The 25,078-nt window shown below is 36.1% G+C and overlaps 1 protein-coding gene across 2 annotated transcripts in view; it reads left to right on the top strand.

Annotated features, from left to right (window-relative positions):
• Positions 1 to 25,078, top strand: part of LOC143889972 (ABC transporter B family member 26, chloroplastic-like) — a 97,101-nt gene that overhangs the window by 30,989 nt on the left and 41,034 nt on the right. For both annotated transcript variants that reach the window (XM_077394408.1, XM_077394407.1), the window contains exons 3-9: positions 7,308 to 7,350; positions 7,468 to 7,512; positions 7,653 to 7,775; positions 7,858 to 7,961; positions 16,610 to 16,664; positions 16,768 to 16,838; positions 20,294 to 20,399. In XM_077394408.1, the coding sequence (XP_077250523.1) occupies positions 7,308 to 7,350; positions 7,468 to 7,512; positions 7,653 to 7,775; positions 7,858 to 7,961; positions 16,610 to 16,664; positions 16,768 to 16,838; positions 20,294 to 20,399 (547 nt within the window). The remainder of the gene's footprint in view (positions 1 to 7,307; positions 7,351 to 7,467; positions 7,513 to 7,652; positions 7,776 to 7,857; positions 7,962 to 16,609; positions 16,665 to 16,767; positions 16,839 to 20,293; positions 20,400 to 25,078) is intronic.

The following is a 25,078-nucleotide window of genomic DNA, read 5'->3' as shown; positions in this document are numbered from 1 at the left end:
ATATACCACATACCTGTCATGTGTAGGTTCAACAGGACCGATAGGAGTCATATTTAATTTACGATTTATGATCGGCATATTTTTGCATGTTCTTTTATTATGTCCAGGTTCCCCACATGTTTTGCAGTTGTGATGTTCTCCAGTTTGCAGCCCTCTTTGTATTCGTATTTTTTTTGGTTGTCCAGACTGTCATTTTACTCGTGGTGATAATACTTTTGGCAGATCATGGGAAGGCCTCGCCCATTGTGTTCGATCTAAAGTAGGATGAACCACCTCCTCATATGTACTCCGATACTTTGAAGCCAAATACCATTCCAGGCAGTAATCATATCGGTCCAAGTTGTTCATTCCCATGGCTAGCATGCCCACACGGTAATCCAATCGTTTGGAAAAGACCACAAGTACTTGTTCTCTTTTCTAAGTCCACCCGGTCAGAATTAGTTAACGACTTCACTTCATATTCAGTGAAACTACACGCGTACGATGCATACTTACTGGCATACTCACATGACTTTGCTAACCATATTTTTGCCTTGCGAGTCAAACGCGTTTGCCAGTTAGCCCCCTCTTTCCGACGGACCTGAAAAAAGTCTTGTACTTTCCATCTACTATGATCATCGAGAGAAGCAATCGACAACTCCCTTGCGCCTTTTAGTACGTTGTTGAAGCACTCTGCTGCATTTGTTGTTAACACATTCCACCTAGCTCCTTTAAAATATGCGTTGGCCCAGTTTTCTTTAGGAATCTCAGATATCCATTTCTCTGCTTTTGCATTCTTTGCTTTAATACATTCCATCGACTCCTTAAAGTCACTCTCCCTTAGGGAATATGCGGCTTTCGAAAAAAGTTTACGAAGCACTACATTCTTAAAGGTTGCATGAAAATTTGCAGTCAGGTGACGAATACTGTAGCTGTGGTATGTACCAGGTAATGCTTCAGATATCACTCTAGGTATACCCTTCATCTGATCGGAGCCAATTGTAAAGTCCTTGTTCTTCTTTTCTGCTGACATGATCTTCTGGCGGAATAAACGCAGAAACCATAGCCAGCTTTCATACGACTCACTCTCAACCACTGCAAATGCTAACCGAAATAATCAACCATTACCATCTAGTGCATTTGCGGCTAGTAAAATTCCTTTATACTTGACTCGCAAGTGTGTCCTATCAATTAAGACCAAGGGTCTAGTTGTTTCATTGAACGCACATATGCTAGGCCCGAATGACCAAAATAAACTGCCAAATGTCTCATCTCCATTCCTCCATAGCTCTCGGGTTCGTTATACACGCATAATACTGCCAAGATTACATATTTCCATCTCGTGAGCATATGTAGGAAGGACGCGGTAAGAAGCCTCGGCATTTCCACACTTAATTTCATGTATAAGGACCTTCACATTGAAAGCTTTCTGATAGCTTATGGTTACAGCCCACTGATTCTTGATGTACTCTCTTATCAAACTAGGCGTCACGTCTTCTGGATGGGGAAATAACCCTAAGTAGGTTTCAGTTGCCCAAGCTGCAGTGCCAAGAGGATGATCATTACCGCTCAAAGTACTTGAGCATGTATGCTCTGCCACAAATCTTTTTACCTTAACTTAATTCAAGTAATTTGTCCCAGTGATTCTAAAAGGGCAACTTGGATCCTTGCATTTAACAGCACACTTTGTATGTTTTGTCTCAATTGCAACAAATGCAAACCTCCGTAGAATTTCATACTCTCTAACTTTCCTCTTAAAGACTTTAAAATTTGGGAAGATTCCATCGACCTTCAACTCCTCAAGTCCTATATTCCCCTCATTTAATACATCAACAACCATTCCATCCACTTTTATCTGCTCCCTTTCATCTTTCATAGGTATTGACGAACGGATCGCCCACAATGTTATGTACATCATCCTCTTCCTCACCTTGGTCCTCATCATCCTCAACAAAGTCATTCTCATCATTAACATGAATATCGCTATGGAAATCTCTACTGAACTCTGCATCGTACCTGCATGATTGGGACTAATAACTTAGAATATTTTTATGAGACAAACATAGAAGTTTCCAATAAAGGAAAGTAATACATTACATGGCAGCGATCGTATGTTTTGTGTCATACTCTGTGTCATTACGGTTAGGATCTTCACAATCTTCATTCAAGTCCTCTGAAAATCTGCTCAGCCGATCATCATTACACTTAGAATAATGGAATGACATTTACATCAATGCATGTTAAAAATTCCCCCATGAATCCCTCTCTAGTTTACCTATGGTTAGTATGTCCTTTGCCGTATCTTCTTTGTTTTCCGGGAGCAACTTCAGATTGAATAGGTGTTGCAGAGATTGCAGGGACAGAATTATTTCTGGGGCTCAAGGACGGTGCGATTGGAGTAGAAGAAGGTACACCAATATTTTCATACAAAATAGGATCTTCATAATGTTCATTCATATCCACTTCATTTCTGAGCAATAGTGAGTTATAATAATGGAATTAGAATTTCAAGAATGGATGTAAAAATTTCCAGACGAGTTAATATTTTACCTCTGGATGGGTGCAATCGGTGTAGAATACGGTACACTAGTATTTGTAGGGTTCGGAGAAATAATTCCCCCACATTTATACTCTTTATCTATGTACAGGCTCAGGGAATTAAAGACACCATTCTCAAAAAAGCATCATCACCATATGTAGGTCATCATCATCTCCAATGTCATATAACAAGATTTGATATGGATCCACGACATATCAATATTTTATAGATAATGAGACATCGGTTCCTGTGGTCCCAATTTTCTGGTGAATAAGAGACTACAATTCCAAAAATTTAATTTGGCGATTTACAATTAGACACATCTTCGTCCTGCCAACATATTGGAATGATACTTCATCCTTCAAGTACCCATCAACGTGTAAGATAAAAGAAGCCCTTCCTTCTACCATTTTCGCAACCCTCTACGTGTAAGATAAAAGAACCACTATTAGGCCTTCTCAACTATGAACAACCATAAGATCTGAGTGTTTAAATTAATATTTCACAACTGTTCATAAATTCATGACAACTTTGAGACCCAATGAAATACTATTAGAATGTGTGAACCAATATTTATACCTTGGAACAACTATTTATACCTCGGAACCACTACATAGTGGTAAATAGTGGTTCCTAGGTATAATTAGTGGTTTTCAGTGTTTAAACCCCTATAAATACACTCATTCTCACTTTTTATAGTGGTCTTGACTGTATAATTTTTTCATTCTCACAATTTATATTCTCGGAACAAGTATTAGGCCTTCTAAACTATGAATCACCATAAGATCTGAGTGTTTAAACAACTATTTAAACCACTGTTCATAAATTCATTGCAACTTTGACACCCAATGAAATACTATTAGAATGTCTGAACCAATATTTATACCTTGGAATTACTATTTGTACCTCAGAACCACTACATTGTGGTAAATAGTGGTTCCTAGGTACAATTAGTGGTCTGAGTGTTTAACTTTTATACACTAATTCTGAGTGTACCTCGGAACCCTTATTTATACACTCATTCTCACTTTCTATAGCGGTTTTGACTGCATAACATTTTATTCTACATAGTGGTTAGGACGGTATAAATAGATTATCTAAGTGTTATAATAGTGGTTCGGATCTTCTACATAGGGTCCTCAGTGTATTTCCACATTCAGAACCACTATTCATACCAGTGGTCCTGAGAACTAAATATTGGTTCCCACATAAAGGGCTAAATACTGGTTCCCACATATCAACAGTGGTTCCGAGAACTAAATATTGGTTCTACACATTTAAATAGTGGTTCTGATTGTATATAGACAGGAGTTTCATCCGGATTTTACTCTAAACATAGAGGGCGAGAGAGAGAGAGAGATAGAGAGATAGAGATAGAGAGATGATGACAATACACGATAGCATTGTAAAGAGGATGATGACAATAACAAATCCCTAACAAAACCATAACAAATCCCTAACAAATAAAGAGGATGATGGCAATAGACCATAGCATTGTATAGAACATGTTAAACCTAAGCAAATGTATGACAATGGAGCTACCAGAGAACCTTAGGTTTCATAGCCAAAGAAAATAAAGAGAGTCAATAAAATCTACATGTTCTCAAGGGGAGTTTCACCTCTCTTCAATGGAGTTTTAATGGAGTTTTACATAAGGCAATGGAGTTTCAGCACTTGGCGTGTGGAAGAAGAAGGTAAAAAAAGTGAAAAGGGTTGGTGAAATGCATTCGGATCCGTTTCTTACCTTGGTGGAGGGAAAACCAACTAAAGGGCATTCTTGTCTTAAAACATGCCTTGGGATCCGTTTCACCCCATAATATAGGCAACACAACCCTTTTGTCATAATTTCAGTTAGAAGTCCCATTTTTTTGATCATATTCCCTATCGTTTTTTATTTTCTAATATTTTTAATACAAGATTTTTTTTTCTTTCCCCTATTTTTAAATAAAATAGATAATTTTCCACCATCTCTCGATGTTCCATCTTAAATTTACCTGTTTTTCTTCGAAATTTCTATCCGAAACCGGCATGTTCCAAGTTTCGACCGAAATATTATTGTAATATATACACTTAACAATTTCAGGTTCATTATGTATTTTCATTCCAACATGCATTTCAATAGAGATGGAAATAGAAATATTTCGTTTCATTTCGTGTCAATTTCCGTGGGAATTTATAATTATGGTTAAAAGTCATCAAATGCTCTTATTTCTTCAATTTTTTCATGCCACATTTCTGCCCAAAATCTTCAATAGAAGGTCTTTTGTCCAATTTTTGGTGTAGTATCTCCTTCCAATGCATTGTACACTAAGGGGGGGACGTAGTCTTTGCCTTCATCAAAGTGATTGGTTCGTAAGAGGTACCATATTTTGGGCTTTTTGTGCGTTGTCTAGGATATTTTGGTTTAATTTTTATTTTCCAACTAAATCTAAAGCCTATTTAATTGAGTACTATTCAATTAAGTATGATGATCCCGGTTATGAAAGCCTATAGAATATGAGAAATTAGATGAGAGATTCAAATAATTTCGAACTTGATTTATATTTTTAATATTTATACATAGCATTTAGTATGATTAATGGTGACTTTTATTGATAGTTTGCACTAAATTTGTTTTCAATTAGGGCCATCAAGTGTCAATTTTATGCCTATGTTCTATGTTTTAAGTACAAAAATGTAATTTTTTCTTAAATTCTATTTACATAAAGGTCTCTTATACTTTTTTTAAATATGATTATGCACTAAATTGGCTAATTTCATGCCAATGTTAGATGTTTTAAGTATTAAAATGTATCTTTTGTTAAATTCTATTTACATAAAGATTTCTTATACTCTTTACCTGTTTGTAGCACCTTTATCGAAATGGAACAGGTTTGGGTAACCCTGGCCCCTCAGGGATTGGAGGTCTTCTTAGGGATGAGCGTGGCGCTACAATCTGGCCATTTTCCCTATTGGCGTTGTTGACTCTAACGAGGCGGAAATAAGGGCGGCTCTACAGGGTGTTGGGTTTGCCGAGAATACTGATTTGGCTAAGGTGCTAATGGAAGGTGATTCACTCAACGTCATTGGGTGGCTCAAGGGAGGTAAGCCTTTTCCTTGGAGATTTGCTGATTGGATCGATGAGATTGAAGACCGGATTAGAGGATTGGATGTGGCTTTCATTCATGTCAAAAGATCTGCTAATTCCAAGGCGGATAAATTAGCTAAAGATGGGGTGGGAAGGCTGGAGTTGGAACTTTTCGATTTCCTTCCTCCTTAAGGGATTCTCTTTATTATATCTATTGCTCTTGTATAGCTCCCTTGGGTCGACCCTCTCGGTCGGCTTTACTTTATTCCGTCTATTTTATTATGATATTTTACCATTAAAATAAAAATAAAAATGGACGAACTGTTGGTATGTTCCATTACAGTGAGCAAAACGAAAAAGCCCACTGAAACGTGCGTCCCCTACGCCCATCCCACCCCACGCCAACCACCTGACACACACCCACACACACCATAGTTTAAATTTCCACCGAAACCGAAATGTATACGGAAACCAAAACCGTAAGGGTATTAGTGGTATACTATATTAGGATGTGTTACCATGGTTTTAAATTTCGGCCGAAATACCAAAATTTCAAATTTCGGCCAAAATACCAAAATTTCAAATTTCGGTTCGGACAGAAACCGAAATCACCCAAACCCGAAATTTCGGCCAGAGTACCAAATTTCGGCTGAAATTTCGGAAAAATATGATTTTTAAAGTCTGTTTACAAAATTTCGGTACAGTATTGAAATTTGCTTTGATTTTTTACTGAATTTTGGCGAAAATTTCGGTTTCAGCTTTGTCCAAAACCGAAACCGAAATTTAAATCCATGTGTGACATAATTATATTTATATGAATTGTATGTGCATTATATATAATTAGTTATATGAATTAGATGTGAAATGTGGTATTTACTGAATTAGATGTGCGCAGCAACACATGTCACTAGGTGTTTGAAGTGATTAAACCATTATGGATGGTTCCTTTGCTTATATGATGGTTTGTAAGTGTGAATTTGATCTTATTCTAGAATTTTCTGAAGTTTCATCTTAAAAATCTATCATATATTCATATATGTTTTCATACATTTTCGTGATTTTATAGGATTTCCCCCGAAATTTCCAACCGAAACCGAAATGCTTTCATTTCTGTGACGACCGAAACCAAAATTGAAATTTAAAACCATGACACAAAAAACTCTGGATGGATCTTATAGTTTTTTTTTTCTTCTGTTTTTTTTCCCTTTCTAATGGCCATCTGAAAGTTGTTTCTCCCGTGTTGAAATTCAAAACTGTCGGACGAGAATGGAGAAATGACAAGTAAATTGTTCTTTAATGTAAATTGAATGCTGATGCTTAAATGATTTTAAAAGGTTGACCTTTAATTGAAACCATGAATTGTAGAAGCTATTGATTGATATCTGATGATTTTTGTTGAATTAGTGAAGCTTGACAATGTTGATATAGAAGACAATTTGTTTCACACTTTTGTTCTGATGGTCTATGAAATTGATGAATCAATCTCTCTTTGATATTTGTGTACCTGTCCAATAGGAAGATCTTGAACCAAGCTTGAACAATAAGATTCCATTTACCCGCTTTATATTCCATTCCCATGCATATATCCAATGTACTTGATAAAAGTAACTGCCTTCAGGATTTAGACTATCAATGCTTTGATTATTTCTTAAGCAACAGCTGTTGGTACTTAACATATCATAAGATAGTGTTGACCGTATACCCTTTTTATGTGTCATTCAGTGGTTTACGGGGCTGCTTTTTTGGCATTGCAGATATGATCCTGGTATGGCCCTCCACCCTCTTCTTCTTTCTTTTTTTTTTTCCTGTCAATCAGTCCGTGGAAGTCATCAGCACTCAAGAGAATGTGTTGCATAATTGATATTTCTTGCAACTTTTGCAGGTTAGACGTCTGAGGGAAATGTTATATTCAGCTCTCCTATTTCAGGTTATATTTATATTCAAAAGTTATCTTTGAACACGGTTTTTGAATTATACAACTGGTACATTCAAACTTCAAACAATTCTAGCTTGATTTCTTGTTGTGTATATTTATATATATCTTTGGTTTGGTATCATCTTATGCAGGATATGCCTTTTTTCGACACAGAGACAGTTGGTGACTTGACGAGTAGGCTTGGTTCAGATTGTCAGCAAGTATCTCATGTTATTGGAAATGATCTTAACTTGATGGCACGGAAAATCCTTCAGGTGGCATTTCTTAACAAATAATTTTGCTTTTTGTCCCAAACCTTCAACCACTTGGGGCAATAATTTTTTTAGCCATTTTCAGGGAACAGGTGCACTGATCTATTTGTTTACCTTATCTTGGCCCCTTGCACTCTCTACGTTGGTGATATGCTCTGCCTTGTCAACAATCATATTCTTTTATAGCCAGTAAGATTTAGTAAATGCTTCAGATTTGATTTGGCTGTTACTGTGCAACCTGTTATTAATGATGACTATGAGGTGATCTGGTTTTTGATGATTTACCATGCATTTGAGTTAGGTAACAAGTTCATCATGGCAAGTGAGTTACCTTCCCCTTCCAAGTCTTAAAATTTGTCAATGTGCAACCTGTTATTAATGATGACTTCGAGGTGATCTTGTTTTAGATGACTGCGAGGAATTCTATCCCCATGCATTATCGGTTCCATATGGACTTTACAAAATTGACTTAGAAATACTTTTATAACACCCTCAAAGAAAACTTAATTCGTCTTTGAAGTAAAAATAACTTTCTATACGTATTACATGTTCCCTGAGATAACTAAACCCCTTTTCTAGACGTAAAAACCTCTAGAATTTTCCAAAACAAATGTTGCTGCCAAACAGTCATATTCAATATAGAAAAATGGGACTCTTTTAAAGCCTTCCCAAACACCTTCCTTTCATATTCAATATAGAAAAATGGGACTCTTTTAAAACCTTCCCAAACACCTTCCTTTGTTGTCAATTCTTGATCAGAAACTAATAATAACCCTAACTGAACTCTTTAAATTAAAATAACTGAACTTATGCTTTTTGCCAAAATTTCCTTGCTCGTCTTGTCACTTGACTTTGAGCCACCTTTGTGGCCCAAAATGGTGATATCTTGCAAAAGCAATGGAAATAGTACTGCCAGGCCTCAAATATATCTATGGAAGTAGATATATATTGCCTAAATGGACACTCAAGCATAAAGTTACCCACTCCAGAAGATCTAGATGTCTGGCCCTTGCTCGACCTAGATTTTGGGGTACATCAGTATCTCCTGGTTGGAGTGATCTCATTGTCAAGTTTAATTCCTTGAATGCTTTCATCTGGCTTCAAACAAATATTATGAAAATCCTTTTTACTAAATTGGATACTTCAATAATGATCCACTCCTACTTTCACAAATTTTCTATTCAGGATCTTTTACGCTTCATGAATCTGAATCAATGACGGCATCTCATTCTCCATACTCGAACATGCTTCATCACGATGTAGACTCTTTTTCCATTAGGTCTTTGTAAGAACATGAACTTTTGTTGGGATAGATAGAAATTTTTTAATACGTTCCAAATTGGATACTGCTTGAACCAAGGGACCTCTTTATCTCTCTCAAAGGTTAATTTTTTGAAACTCTTCCATTATACTCTCTTCATCAGACTCAAAGATTGAATTATTTTGCAATCACGATTTTCCAAGTCTATAAAATTTGATGTATGAAAATGACCATTTTACTATTGTTTCATGACCATGGGCTTAAGAAACATCTCCACCTTAATCCATGGCTTGAAAATTTCCAGTATAAGTCTGATTGTTTTGAGAATCATCACTAGGAGTATAAATTTGAAGTGGATTTCCTAATTCTTCTTTAGCACTCATCACACTCTAGAAATCATGCATGCCTCAATCTCAATGTAATTTGCATAAATTGTAGCTTGATGTCCTTCATCTCTTCATCTCCACATGCTTCTCATTTCGCAACATCTTGCGCAACCCGTCTACTCTTAGTAGTTATGGAACTCCTAAATTGACAAAATAATGAGTTTTCAAGCAAAATGATGGATCAAAACTTGCTCTGGTACTATTTTTTGCAAGTATTGATGATAGGTCTCACTAACAATCAAGTTATTATTTTTTAATTTATTCTCTTGTGTGTTAGTGCCCATCAGTTGATGGTCCCAGGGGTATTCTTGTATTTGTTTAAGTGATGAGCTTATATAGTTATATGTTGGAATCGTGGGGGTGGGGAAAAACCCAACCCTACAAGATATGTTCCTCTTTGCTTCTCTTCTCTTCTTTCCTCTACTTATTTTTTCTCTCAATCTCTTCTCTACATCTACGAAGGGTGGACTTATAACGGTGACAGTAAAGAAATCTAGAAATCGATAGCTAGGTTTCCTTGGAGTATAGAAGAAATCAATAATTAAAAATCCAATTGATCAAATATGATCAAAGAAAAATCAAGGTTTCTCTGCATAAACTTAAGAAAATTGATATAAAAACACTTTATGAAGACACCCTGTAATGACCCGGAACAACCAAGTCGCTAAGAGAAAAGGAAACTGTTGAAAACCATCAATTTTTTTTTACGTAAGGCATAATTTAAAACCAAACTATAACTACTAATCATCTATGTCCACAAATATTATTCCAATCATTAGGGTCCATCCACAAAGCATAGAAGTCTCTACAATAATAAGTTCACAAGCACAAAATGTAAATGAAAGATGAGGAGGCTCGTCATCGACACAAGATTCAGCTCCCTTATCCGTGCACACCTCTTTTTACTCTAAGCCTCCTCATTAGCAAAGGCTGCGCCATCCATAACTGCAAGTACTGCAGAGTGAACTATGTTAGAAGCAGGATCCCTCAACGACAGAACCAAGTAATTACAAACAATATTAGAGAGAGGCATTGTAAGAATGGTTCCATAACTATCAGTGCTAAAAGAATATGGCAGCATAAAATATGACAAGAGATAATAGTGAGAATAACTGTAAAACATAACCAGAATCAAAAGACAACAATAAATAGTACATGCTAGGTGTGTGACTTGCGAGTGTTATGAGACGGCTAACCCCAGGTAATCCGGCTTCTCCAGTCATTTTCTTTTTCTTTCTGCCTGTTACCCTACCGCACGACTACCCACTAGCCCCGTCCAAAGGCAGTGGCGTTATGGTCTTATATTACGGTTTTGCCATACCGCCTTTGGGATCATGTCCCTTTGGATAGGTTTCCAACAAAAGGCTGTACATGCTGCTTGTGTTGGCTTTTGACTTAAAAGTCCACGGACGGCTCATCGACCACCCAACAGCCCCATCTACTCATGCCCATGCAAGTCTTTGGTATAAAATACAATAACAAGTTCTCTTTTCTTTCTCTTTGTTTTTGTACACGTGTAATACAAATTCTTATTCCATTGAGAGACTAACAAGCTAAATCAAAATAATAAGGAATGGAACAAGATAAGATGTATTTCTTTCATTGATAGGAATTAACTATCATCTATTTAAATGAATCAAAATTACATATACCAAACCTATATTGAATGTATTACGAGACCAATCTAGCTGGCACCTGCCTTATATCTTACGAGCATGAAAGAATGAAACGGCTCCTGTTAGGGTGTGGAGTGCAACATTCCTGGAGTCATGTAGTTGAGTGCAAACAATGTCAATTTTGTTTATGTTAAAGTTCTCCAAAACACGCACACACCCATACACCATGTCGCTGCCCTGTTTGGGCACAAAGACGCACACACAAAACACTAAGTTGCTGCCCTATTTTGGGGCACAAAAATATACACACACAACATTAAGTTGCTGCCCTATTTTGGGGCACAAAAATATACACATATAAAGCACTATTGCTGCCCTGTTTTTGGGCAAAGGAATACACACATTTCTCACCAAGTTTCTGTCCTGTTTGGGGCACCAAAAGCACGCACTAGAAGACCAAACTGCTGCCCAGTTTTTGCGGCATGAATTACATACACGTAAAATATCACTGCTGCCCTGTTTTTGGGCAGAAAAATATATACATATGAAACACTATTGCTGCCCTATTCTTGGGCATAAAATACACGCGAATACTATGTTTCACGCACCCAACTTTAAAACTAACGAGGACAACGAATATGAAAATTATTTGGTTCATTTTGATACATATAGTTGATGAAAATGATAAATAAGTATACAAAGAATCATTGTATTCTATTAAGTATAGAGGACTGGCGAGAAGAATGACTAGGTACACAAAATCATTGGATCCTTTTTAAGTGCATAGAACTGACGAAAAGTGAATAGGAAATACGAAGATCATTTGATTCTTTTAGGTGCACGGGACTCACAAGCAAGTGATCAAAATACAAAATTATTTGATCTATGCAAACTAATGAATATATGAGTATCATTTAATCTATGTGGAACTGCTGAATATACAACAAGAAATCATTTAGTTTTTGTGGACTGATGAACACACAAAAAAACCGTTTAAGAAGCTCTTATGAGCGTAGAACTGTTGAAATGTGAAACATACATAGAAGAAATCATTTAGAGGGGTCCCATACGTAATGTACTGATGAGATATAAATCATTCCAAAAAAAAATCATTTTATAGGATCGATTAGTAACTGATAGAATCGTGCACTACAAACTTTAGGAAAAATATCAATTGCTCATATATCTAACTGTTAAATTCGTCTACTAGGAACTATAATAGGGAGAAAATTCGATTTCTTGTATGTACTCAACTGTTTGCAAATCCCTTATTAGTAGCGATAGGGAAAAATATCATATTTTCTTATGACTTCTCATATAGATTTCTAACTGTTAAAGTCTCTTATAATAACTTTTAGGAAAAATTGACAGCTCTTATATAAGTTTCATTTGTGAAAATCGTATAAAAAGGGTCTATGCGCATAACAATGATGAGATACGAATACACAAAATCTTTGGTGTATAAACCTATATGCTTAGCACTGTTGGGATTAAGAAGAAGGATACACAAAATCATTTAATCAACCTATATGCATATAATAGTGATAAGATTCGAAAATACATAAAAATTATTATACCAATACTATTTCTTATACTACTGATGAGATTTGGAAAATGCATAGAAATCATTAAATCAACTCTATGGATATGCTACTGATAAGATTGGAAAAATACATAGGAATCATTAAATAAATTTTATGGATATGATACTTATAATATTGGAAGGGTACATAGAAATCCTTAAATCCACTTTATGGACTTGATACTGATAATATTGGAAAAACACAGAAATCCTTAAATCAACTTTGTGGACATGCTACTGATAATATTGGAAAAAACACATAGAAATCATTAAATCAACTTTATGGACATACACTCTTTGGATGGGAAAAACTATAAATAAACACCATTTAATCTTATCATATGCGCACAACACTGAAATAGGGTCAGAAAACACACAAAAATCAGTTTGTAAGCCCTAAACGGATAGTGTTGGACATACACGAGAAATTAATTTAGAAGCCCTATGTGCATGGTACATGGCATACATAAAATCACTGAAGGAATTCAAAACATAACATATACAAGAAAACTATAGGGCCATGGATACTTACTTGTGAGTGGCAGAAAGCCGAAAGACGCTCCACGAATCCGAAGACGAGCCGTGCACTCAATCTTCTTCTTCTCTTTCTCTCCTCTTCATCTATTCCCTCTCATTCTCATGTTTTGGGGTGAATGGTTACCTACGGAGGTGCGCTCGTTTTTCCCTTTATGGGAAAGAGGCCGTTTCATGTGCATTGCTCTGCACAATAAAATGGTTCGTTGCCCTCTCACGGCCGTCCAATTGAACATACGGTCAGGATTATAAGGGTTAAAACCCGTTCCAAAAAGGTAATCCGGTAACCCTCTTCTCTTGTTTATGTTTTTTAGCCCTAAAACCATGGAAGAGATGATCTCAAATTCCTGCTAAAAAAGGACGCCATTTTCCAGTTAGGCCACCACTTTCTTTCACTCTCATTGAAACCAATACAGCAGAAACACAGGGTTCGTACAGTCTGCTAGAAAGGGTAATAGTAAGAAAAAGCTTTTCTTTTTGCTTCGAAGAAGGCATGTTTCTCCTTCTATTCGCCTTCGTTGGGCGATTTGGATGGGTTTGTAGAGGCAGCACTGCCAAAGACCATGGAGAAAAAAAAATTCATGTTGCCAAACATGGCTTCAAAGAAGAGATGGAGAATAATCATAGCAAAAATTTACTCTAATAATGCACCAAAAGAAAAAAAAATTAACAAAAAAAAACCCACCTAGACATGCTTTTGTCTGCGAATTGATCATCAACCAAAGGAAGAAACGATCGAAATTTCCAAAGCATTATGTTTTGTCAGAATTTCAAAATTTCGACTGGAATGTTTCGTTGGGGACTATTCTGGATTCCATTTCGGAATGGAAGTTTTCAGAACCAAATGAAATTGACAAGTAATACTACAAAAAATTTCTTTATTCTAAACTCACTGATAGCAACTAATCATAGCCTTTAGACATAACTAATAGTATCATTCTTAAACCCAGTTGGACACCTAAAGTAGAAACTAAGACTGCCAGAACTTTAACTTGTCCAAATATTCATTTCTAATATGTAAGTTTTTAAATTTCGGTTTAGGTCGCAACAGAAACGGAGACGTTTCGGTTTCGGTTGGAAATTTCGGTGGAAATCTTGTAAAAATACAGAAACAAATGGAAATCTATACAAATGATAGAATTTAAAGATAAAATCTTCATGAAATACTAGAATAAGCACAAATACACACTTAAAAACCATCACACAAGCAAGAAAACCATCCAATATGGTTTAAAAACATCGAACTCTAGTGACATACACTGTCACGCATGTTTAATATTTTAGTAGATACCAAATTTTACATTTATTTCATATAATTGTTTATACATGATACATGCACCACATTTTGCATGCAATTAACATAAATATAATTATGGGATACATACTGATACAGTGAGGAAAGACTAGATGGCTAGGAACATAATAGAGAACATGACCTTGGATAGGAGAGAATAGAAGAAAATGATCCCTGTAGACGAACTCAAATTATGTCAGGATTAGACTTGGTCAATTTGAGCTGGGTAGATCTTTCACCTTCTTCATGAAAATTTTCTAAAGGATTCATTAGCTGACCCCAACTAGTTTGGGACAAAGGCGTAGTTGAGTTGAGTTGAGATACTAATATAGTGTACCACTATTATACTTGCGATTTTGGTTTTTGCATTTCGGTTACGATTTCAATGCATTTCGGTTATGCATTTCTGTCATTTCGTGTCAGTAATGTTTTGAAAATTGGAATTGAATCGTAAATCATAACAGGGGTCAAATTGTATCGGATCGTAAATCGTATTGTAAATCATAAGATTGATTCAAATTTATAAATTGTATTGTAAATCATAAGATTCATTCAGACATATATATGTATATATACTAAAATTATAAATAAATATAAACAAATTAGATGATAATAAAATAACTAATTATTATTTTGCTTCCAAATCCATTGATTTAAATAGAAAAATACCATGACTAGTTATTCAATATTATAATATGAATTGTTTGCTAACAAAATTTTCACATACTAGTTATCTACTTCCCATCCAAATCCATGAATATTGGATAATAATGTTAAAAATAATAAAAGACACAATATCATAGTAAGTCTCAAAGTCTCAAAAATCAAATGAAAACTATCAATTATAAAAAAATCGGTGAGTCATTTATGTTGTTCTCATGATCATCATCTCGCTCGTCTATGTATGTAATGCCCTCAAGCACATAAACAGTGCTTGACTTCTTCTCCTTTGTCTTCGTCCTTCTCATGTCAGGGTTTTCGAATGCTTCTTCTAACGAAGAAGGGAAATGGAGTCTTTCGAAAGAAAATCCTATTTTCTTTTATACAAAACTTAATTAGAATAAATCACATGAATCGTATATCGTATGATTTGCGATTGAATTATAGGATTCAATAAAAAATCACAAGATTCATATAAATTAAGATTCAAGCACGGGATTTAAATTGTAATCCATTAGATTTGATTTGAATTGTAAATCGGAAGATTTTCACAACATTGTGTGTCGGTTTTGGTGGAAATTTAAAACCATGCTAATATTATCACTAAACTTTGAGTCATGTTAGTTATGTTTTCAGGTCGAAATGGAGAATTCTTATAAAATCCATAGAAATGTTAGTCATATGCCTCAAAATGTATTCTAAACCTGATATAATTCTGAAGTTGATACTCGGCCACAAAGTTATGCTTCTCTAGTAGGACAAGATGTCAAGCTTGGATCACCATTGATTTTGTGATGCATGATGAGTTGGATGTATTATTGATTCAACATAGGTCGTCATTACTATCCTTTAGTTTCTTTAATTGTACCGAGCCCCTATGTCCTTGTTGATGGAGTAGCCCTCACTGCTACACAAACCCTTACCTTTCTCTTTATTAATAATTTTAAACTTATGCAGCCATAAAAATAATAATAAAGAACATGAAAAAGCTCAAGTTGCTAACCGAAATCAACCTTAGGATAGGAAAATCTGTAATTTGATTTGGTAAGACAGGATTAGTTGCCAACTTGTTGTCTTTGTCTTTTATATAGATTTGTTATTTGACATTAGTGTTATTTAAGTGAAATATCTCCATTCTATTTTCTGCTCTACTGATTTATAGGGACAAGGTGATTCTCTTATCCACTTGTGTAAAACTTTCTTTTAATCTGTAAATACAAATCAAAATTTATGTTCCAATTCCTCCTTTCAGTCACCCATTGTGAAAGATGTGCAAGCTGCAACATCTTATTTATCTTTGTAACTGTAAGAAAATTATATTGGGGCTGCATGGTGCACCGGCAAATGTATGATGCCTCTACCTACTATTAAAGCCTTTTTTTTTTGAAAATGAAAATAAAGCCTTCGTCTATCATCTATTATTTATCATATCATTTTCTTGCGTTATTTAGTCTGTTGGTAGACTTTATTGTAATTTTAATACTAACCCTGTTTTGTTGGATAGGTACCAGCGGAGAGCATCAAAGTTAAACCAAGAATTCAATGCTTCTGCCAATGAAGTAACACTGGGTTTCAATTCATGTTGTGTTTTTGCATAGGAAATAGATGTGATATGAATGGTTACTAGAATAATGGGGATTTGTTCTTTTGTTATGAATTCAGGTTGCTCAAGAGTCATTTTCATCAATGAAGACCATCCTAGTTTTTGGAACAGAGAATCAAGAACTTCAAAGGTAATAATTTCTACTACTTTGCCCATTTGGTAGATAAGCTGCAAAATACACAAACGTGCAAGTGTGTGTTTGTATCAATATTTGTTTGTAATTGTGTCCTTATCAATATTTGTTTGTACTTGTTTGTACTTGTGTTTGTATCAATAAGAGCAGGTTGGTTGAAGTGGAAGCATGCTTCAGGAGTTTTGTGCGATAGTAAAATACCTACCAAGTTGAGGGGAAAGTTTTATAAGACAGCTGTGAGGCCAACCATGTTGTATGGCTCAGAATGTTGGGCCATCAAGAAGCAGTATGTGCATAAGATGAGTGTAGCGGAGATGCAAATGCTTAGTTGGATGTGCGACCACACAAGGTTAGATCGAATTAAAAATGAAGACATCCGTAAAAAGGTGGGGATGGCACCAATTGAGGAGAAGATAAGAGAGCACTGCTTAAGATGGTTTGGGCATATCCAACATAGGCCTTTGGATGCTCCAGTGAGAAGAAGTGACTTGTGCCAAGTTGATGGAGTAAAAAGAGGTAGGGGCAGACCGAAAACAACTTGCGTAGAAATGGTGAGGAAAGACTTGAGGGCTAGGAACCTAACAGAGAACATGACCTTGGATAGGAGAGAATGGAAGAAAATGATCCATGTAGACGAACACAACTAGTGTCAGGATTAGACTTAGTCAATTTGAGACGGGTATATCCTTTCGCCTTCTTCATGAAACTTTTCTATAGTTTGGGACAAAGGCTTAGTTGAGTTGAGTTGAGTACTTGTGTCCTTATCTATCCATGTACCCACCTGTGTTTATCACTTTATTTGCGTATATATTGTAATGTAATATAACACCCACACACACACACACACACACACACACACATATATATATATATACATATATATATATATATATATATATATATATATATATATATATATATATATATAGAGAGAGAGAGAGAGAGAGAGAGAGAGAGAGAGAGAGAACGGTTCCTACACATATGTGTAGAGAGTTCTCTACACACTAGCTTAAAATATAGTGGGGGCCCACATTGTTTGGGTGATCCAAGCCATCCATTTTAAAGGCCCTCACATAGATAGGGTGTCTACAAAAAATCAGATCCATAGGATCATCCCAACCCTACGATTTGTGGAGGTAAAATGGATGTCTTTAAACCTTCACAAATTAGTCCATTTTTTGCCTCCATAGTTCGAATGGTTAGGATGATCCTATGGATCTGATTTTTTGTGGACACCCTATCTATGTGAGGGCCTTAAAGATGAATGGTTTGGATCACCCAAATAATGTGGCCCCCACTGTATTTTAAGCTAGTGTGTAGATAACTTATCTACACATATGTGTAGGAACCGTTTTCTCATATATATATGGGATTTATTAGCGTCCATCGCAGAAGGCATTTCGCTGAAAGAACGGTATGGCCCTCATCAAGATCCAAGAAAGGGCCCTTGATTGGATCCACGTCATTAAGTGCAACAGAATTTACATTCTCAACCGATTTTAAAAGGTTACCAAAAACGACGCGGATCCAATCAACAGCCCTTTTCGTGCTCTTTATACAAGGGCACCCTTGCATCTATCATTCCTCTCTCTCGTTGCCTGCAGTCCCTTGTTTTGATAATGTCACTCTCACTTTATGAAACAGTTTTTATGGTTGTTAATAACTTAATACCTTTTTTGTAATTTAACAACTGTGTTGGCTCGAGTAATGTAAAGAGAGGATTGCGAACATGAAATTAATTACATATTTTCATTTGCAACCCCACCGAAACGAAATCCTTTGGTCGATGTTACATACCAGAGCAATATTTTGGTGATGTCAACCGAAATGCTTCCACTTTAGTATATAAATTATAGAACTTCAGTCGACATGTCAAAATTTCGACCAAAAATGCATAGAGAAGCTTGGGTTTTCTCATTTTTGCTTGGTAAGTGATTATTATTTTTTGCTTGTTATTTTCATTTTGGTGCAATGCATCGACTAATTGTTGTTTTGATACATTTGCACATGGATCAGTGCACATATTTTCATTTTTATAGATTTTTGGTTTTGAAAATTAGGAAGAAGTATATTTTCGAATGAAAATGAATCATAAATGCATGTTAGCTTCTAATTTGATTATATGTGAGTTCTTCTTGAGCGATCTATCGATTGACGAAGTCAAATTTTGCATCATTTTTTTTTTGAATGGTGTGGAGATTTTCTGTGTAGCCAAGTGAGGTTAAATTTTGCATCATTTTGAAATTTAATTATTATTGTCAAAAAACAACCTCTTTTATATGCATTTTAGCTTCTATGTATTTATATGTGAGTTATTCTTGCCTTAATTCATTGATTAACTGAGTCAATTTTTATTTAAAAAATTAATTATTTTATTTTATCTTTGTTGGAAATACTTAAAATTTCCATCATTATATTGTATTGCTTCATTATATTGTACTTTCTCTATGAAATTAATGAATGAAGTGGCATTTTCCCTATATTTTGTATTATTTGATGCATGTGAATATGTGCTTGTATACATTTTTTAACTTAAAATGGACTGTACTATTCAAGACATATGTGACAACACATGTCATTTGTTGTTTGATTTGTTAAACCATTATGGATGGTTGTGTTGCTCACACCATGGTTTCTAACTTTATATCTTCGCTTATTCTAGAATTTCCCATAGTGTCTTTATAAGTTTCCATCATTTGCGTGCATTTGTATGAACTTCCCATGGACGTTTGCAAATATAATCGAAGAAATTCAGGAGCAAGTCGATGGGAATTTGGATCTCTTTCAGCCCTTGAGAAGTTCATCTAATAGTGACGTCGACTGTTATGCCATGGTTTCTAAGTTTATATCTTCGCTTATTCTAGAATTTCCCATTGTGTCTTTTTAAATTTCCATCATTTGTGTGCATTTGTATGAAATTCCCATGGACGTTTGCAAATATAATCGAAGAAATTCAGGAGCAAGTCGATGGGAATTTGGATCTCTTTCAGCGCTTGAGAAGATCATCTAATAGTGACTTATTAGATGACGCCGACTGATTGACTCGATCTGGAGTTGACAAGCCTCGTTTGTAGCTTTTTGATCATCTACCTTAGTTTTGTTTCATTTTGCTGTATTGTTTTGACCACATCGATCGATGGGTTTCCTTCCCTTTCCTTTTAATTATTAGATTTCTTTCCCATTAAAAAAATAGAGTTAATGAAGTGTCGAATTGAATCCTAAAGCATTGGAATCTGACATGGGTGCTTCACTGGTTCAGAAGAATCCATGTATCATAAGATGAAATGTTTAGAATGCGAGTAATCCATGTTGGGGTCCATCTATTGGTGTAGGGCCCGCATGCACAAACACATGCCACATGGTTGGAGTAGAAAGGACTTGGGACATGCTATCCAATGTGTGTGCCTATGTATAATGAGTTTGACATACAAGTGTTTTGCTATCAAGGACAGGTACATGCAATGGCTGAAGAGGATGATAGCTCAAATAAGCTTGCGTCAAAGCTTCGCTTTTGGATTTTGGAATTTGAGCTTCAACACCCTTTATCATTCTACCCGGGTTTGTTCTTTATCTTAAAATTTTGAATGTATATATTAGGAGTACATTGTTTGTAGGAAAATTTGTTCTCATGATGTATGTATTGGCTATTTTCATTAAAAGTTTACTAGAACATTGCATTTAATGAGCGTATCATCCTTTTTTTTGTTTAAACATAAAGGATCATTTGTTAAGAATTTATGAAAATTGTACCATTCAAAAAAAAAAATCTATGAAAATTTAAGTGGCCTTGCAATACCATTTTATTTCAGTTAGTCTAATTATCTCCTACTTTACTCCTATGGACATCATATGAATGATGGAATCATTTAATATATTTTCACTGTGAATTGGGTGTTAGGATATTTCCACGGTGAGTGGGTGTTAGGAATGCGTACTTTAGCCCGAGACAAGGTCCACAAAAAACATTGTGTTGTCGCGATAGGACCATGAGACATGTCAATGGAATAATAGCCCTTATGGGGATTTTTCTAAAGGGAATTTTCTTGTGTGGGAATTTTGTTTCAGATTTCATTTTGGAACGAAATCCATGTAGCCCTATTTCGGTCATTGCTTTCAGAAATCCCCCCTATAATACTCTATAATGTGATGCCTGTTACATGAGAAACCAGTTCTACTTGATATGGTTGCTTCTCAATTTAACACACAAGGGCGCCCCTATTGGTTGTTAGTGTAATTTTCAAAACAAAGTGAGTTTTAAAAGTAGGTTTTAAAAGTATTTTATAAACAAAGTGCTTTTGTTTTGTAAAAGTGGGTGCTTTTTGAAAGGAGAGTAGAGTAGCTTTTGAAAGATAGTCTCACATAGGTTAGAGAAAAAGTTGGAGAAGGGTTTAAATAGCTTTTCCCACTACTCTCTTTTGTTTTAATACACAATGGGCTTTAGTCATTGGGTGGACCCGCGGGACAGTGCAACGCACCGTTCGCACACGCGCACGCGCGCACGGCGTGGGCAATGGGCTATAGGGCACTATTGGCGCTTTATTGGTGCTTTTTAGCGCACTTTGCACTTCCCACGACGCATCGTTGCACGGAGCAATTGGAGCCTTAGATTTTTCCAGATTTGATCCGAACCGTTGGATCTTGATTGGGTTGGATCGATCTATGGATGGGCCGAATGGTCCGGTCTGGTAGGGCCTTGAGTTCGGGCCGAACGGTCGGTCCAGCGGGCCCAATTTGCTCCAACGGATAGTGTGGCACCGGGTGCAATCTGGTTCGTCAGATTGCCTGATAACGGCTAGTGATGATCGGGTGTGATGAGGACCGTTGGATTGTGTCCCATCTACCTAACGGTCAAGAGTCCAAAGGGTGCGATCCGCACTGTGGATGGTTTATCTAGCAGTTATGGGGTTGAAAGGGTTTTTACACAACCCAACAGTCACTCCAGGATTGATCTGGGCGGTAAACCCGCTCTAAAGAGGTGCCCCGTAAGGGTGTGTTTTGAACAGAAAAGACACCAGTAGCTTTATAAAAAGAGCAGAAACATACCATTGCAAATAGAATTCAAAATCCACTTGTGGGCCTTGAAATTTGAGAAATTCAAAAGCTACAAGCTCTATTGAAAAGCCTTTCAAATTGCTGTTTACTTTTTTCTTCCAGAAACAAAATTCTAGTTTACTGTTTTTTTTTTTTTTTGAATGGTAACAGAATTCATTAAAAGAAGACTGAGAAGGTCCCCCTTACAGTACAAAGACACACACACAAGCCACAAAAGACAGTTACAACCCCGCAATTTTCAATTAGGGCGGAAGAAAATCAAAAAGCTCTAAAACCTGCTTTCTGCAGAAACAATAACTAGGGTTCTCAAATACTTGTTTGTTCTAAAGGTAATTGTTGGGTTTGTTTCTGCTTAGTGCAAAGCGTCAACAAACATATCGGTGTAGACAACGGGCTTCATTGTATCTTAGAGGCAAATTCGTAGTACCCCTTGCACACTTACTCGTGGGGGCGAATATTGTCTTAAGGAAAGCGACATCGCGCCTTGAAGCTTCTCTACTCTTCTTTATTTCCCACCATCTCCACAGAACTATTTCCAACAATCTTAAGACAATATATTGCTTTCTTAGTAGGAAAACTAAGTACGTTTACTAGTAATCCTAGTTATATATACTGCAATGCTATAAATAGGATACTGAAGTATCTAAAAGGCACTATAGACTATGGGTTGAACTATAGTGGGTATCCTATGGTGTTAGAAGGATACACAGATGCCAGTTAGTTGACTGAGCATGATGATCATTCATCAACGAGTGGATGGATATTCACTCTTGGTGGGGGAGCTGTCTCTTGGGCTTCTAAGAAGCAGACTTGTATAACTACTTCCACTATGGAAGCAGAGTTTATTGTGTTGGCCTCTTGTAAAGAAGAGGAGTGGCTAAGGAATTTGCTATTAGAAATTCCTATTTGGCCTAAACCTATGCCATCGATTTATGTGCATTGTGATAGCCAGGCTACACTATCAAGGGCACATAATCATGTGTATAATGGTAAGTCCAGGCATATTGGACTTAGACAGTGTTATCAGACAATTACTGATTGAATAATAACTATAGATTTTGTAAGATCAAGCCAGAACTTGGCTGATCCTTTAACAAAAGGTCTTGCAAGAGATATGGTGTTTAAGACATCAATAGGGATAGGTCTAAAGCCAATAACATATGACCACCAATGATGAAAACTCGACTCAATGCTTTAAGAGACATCAAGTCTTGAGTTCAATGAGCCCAAGTACATCATATCGAGTGGTTTCAAACACTATGTAAAGAACATCCCAAGGTGTTAGCCCAAGGGTTCAACAAGTACTTCTATTGACATGTTTTGATGATTAGCAAACTCAATTTGTTATAAAAAGATTTTATGTACTAATGATATCCATTGGCTAAGTGATTGTGTTCATAGCATTAGCACCTTCAAAATCGCACAACAAATGGTCAAATCATTCAAGCTCAAGATGGAATCAAAGACATGGAGAAGGTATCATCAATACAAAGGCAAGACAAGGTCATTCAAGAACAAGGTTGAATTCAAGCCCAACAAGGATGGAAATCAACTCAAAGGCTCAAGCTAGGCTCAAGCATCAAAGGAGTTGATTGAAGACAAGTCAAAGCCTCTACAAAGTGCCAACAAGATTGAAGACCAAGCTATTTTAGAATGTATATAGTCTATCATTTATAGTCTAGGTCAAACGCACAAAAGGGAGTTAAAACCAACCTAAAATCAAACTTAAATGGCTAGAGAATGATTATGGTGGTGTCCTCACATATTTGGACCCACATGACATTCCATTTAACATGCTTAGATTGAGTTCTAAAAGCCTAAAGAAAATCAATACTGAAAACAGGAAATCCTGCTGGTTATATAGGCTTCTCGGAACTTAAGAGAAAATTCTCGGAGCTCCGAGAAAGGTTCTAGGTTCAAAAATTAAATCTGCAACGGTCCACTTGGAGCTCCGAGGGTGAACTCCGAGAAGACCGTTGGGGAGTCTAAAAAGGCCATATCTTGACTCCCTCTATATAAATGAACCTTGGGGCCTTTCGGAACTCACTTAATGAGTTAACCTAACATTCTAAGAGCATTCAAAGGCATTAATACTCATTTTCCTCAAGATTTTCACTCTCCCTCTCTCTTGTACTTTGACCTTAGATTATTCTTGAGAGACCTTAGGCTTTTCATTTGTTCATCTTTTTCTTGTGAGAGTCAGTGTGCTTTACATGTAATCAGCCTATCTAGAGGCAAGCCAGCTACACCTTCAAGTTTTATTTGTATTTGGCAACAAAGGGCGCCGTAGAAGACCCTTGGAGCGCGAAGCTCGGTTTGTACAAGGCGGAAGGAATGCCGTATTTAAGTTCCTTGAAGAAGATAGTGGAATCCTCAAGGAGAGCCACTTGAGAAGAGTGGAGTAGGTCTTGGGTTAAGATCGAATCACTATAAAAATCTTTGTGTCTACCATCTTGTCTCTTCTCTTCTCTTATGGTAAGCTTTTTACTCTTGCATTTGAATCTTAATTTTAATTTTCTAAACAAACTAAAACTAGTGCAAACCAAAGTTTTTAAATGCTTAAAATTTGATAAGAAACCCAATTCACCCCTCTCTTGGGTGGCTAAGTGGAATTTCACTTGGTATAAGAGCTTAGGCTCTTACATAGGATTTCTCTTTGAAAACCTACAAGGGAAAGATCCAAATGGCAACCTTCTCTGAAAATAGTGAGAGGTAATCTACCACTAGACCTCCCTTCTTCAATGACTCTAATTAATTACCCTTATTGGAAAGCTAGGATGAAAGTGTTTTTAAAATCCTTAGATTTTGATGTATGGAGAATCATTAATAATGGATATAAAGAACCCACTAGTGACATGAGTCTGTGGGATGATAATGTGAAGAAAGAATCCACCATTAATGCTAAGGCTATGAATGCCTTAATTTGTGCCTTATCTCCCAAGGAGTTTAACTGAGTTTCGACTCTTGAATCCGCTAAGGAGATATGGGATATGCTTGAAGTAGCCCATGAAGGGACAAATCAAGTCGAGGAGTCCAAGATGAACCTTCTCTTTAGAGAATATGAACTCTTCATAATGGACCCAAATGAAACAATAGCCGAAATGCACACCAGATTTACCAATATAACAAATGACTTAAAATCTCTAGGAAAACAAATGTCAAACAAGGAATTAGTTACTAAAATT

This window comes from Tasmannia lanceolata, unplaced genomic scaffold, assembly GCF_043159265.1.
Source record: "Tasmannia lanceolata isolate RefF3 unplaced genomic scaffold, GAP_Taslan_0.1 ptg000013l, whole genome shotgun sequence".
In the NCBI taxonomy this organism is placed as follows: Eukaryota; Viridiplantae; Streptophyta; class Magnoliopsida; order Canellales; family Winteraceae; genus Tasmannia; species Tasmannia lanceolata.
This window is presented reverse-complemented; position numbering and strand designations above follow the sequence as displayed.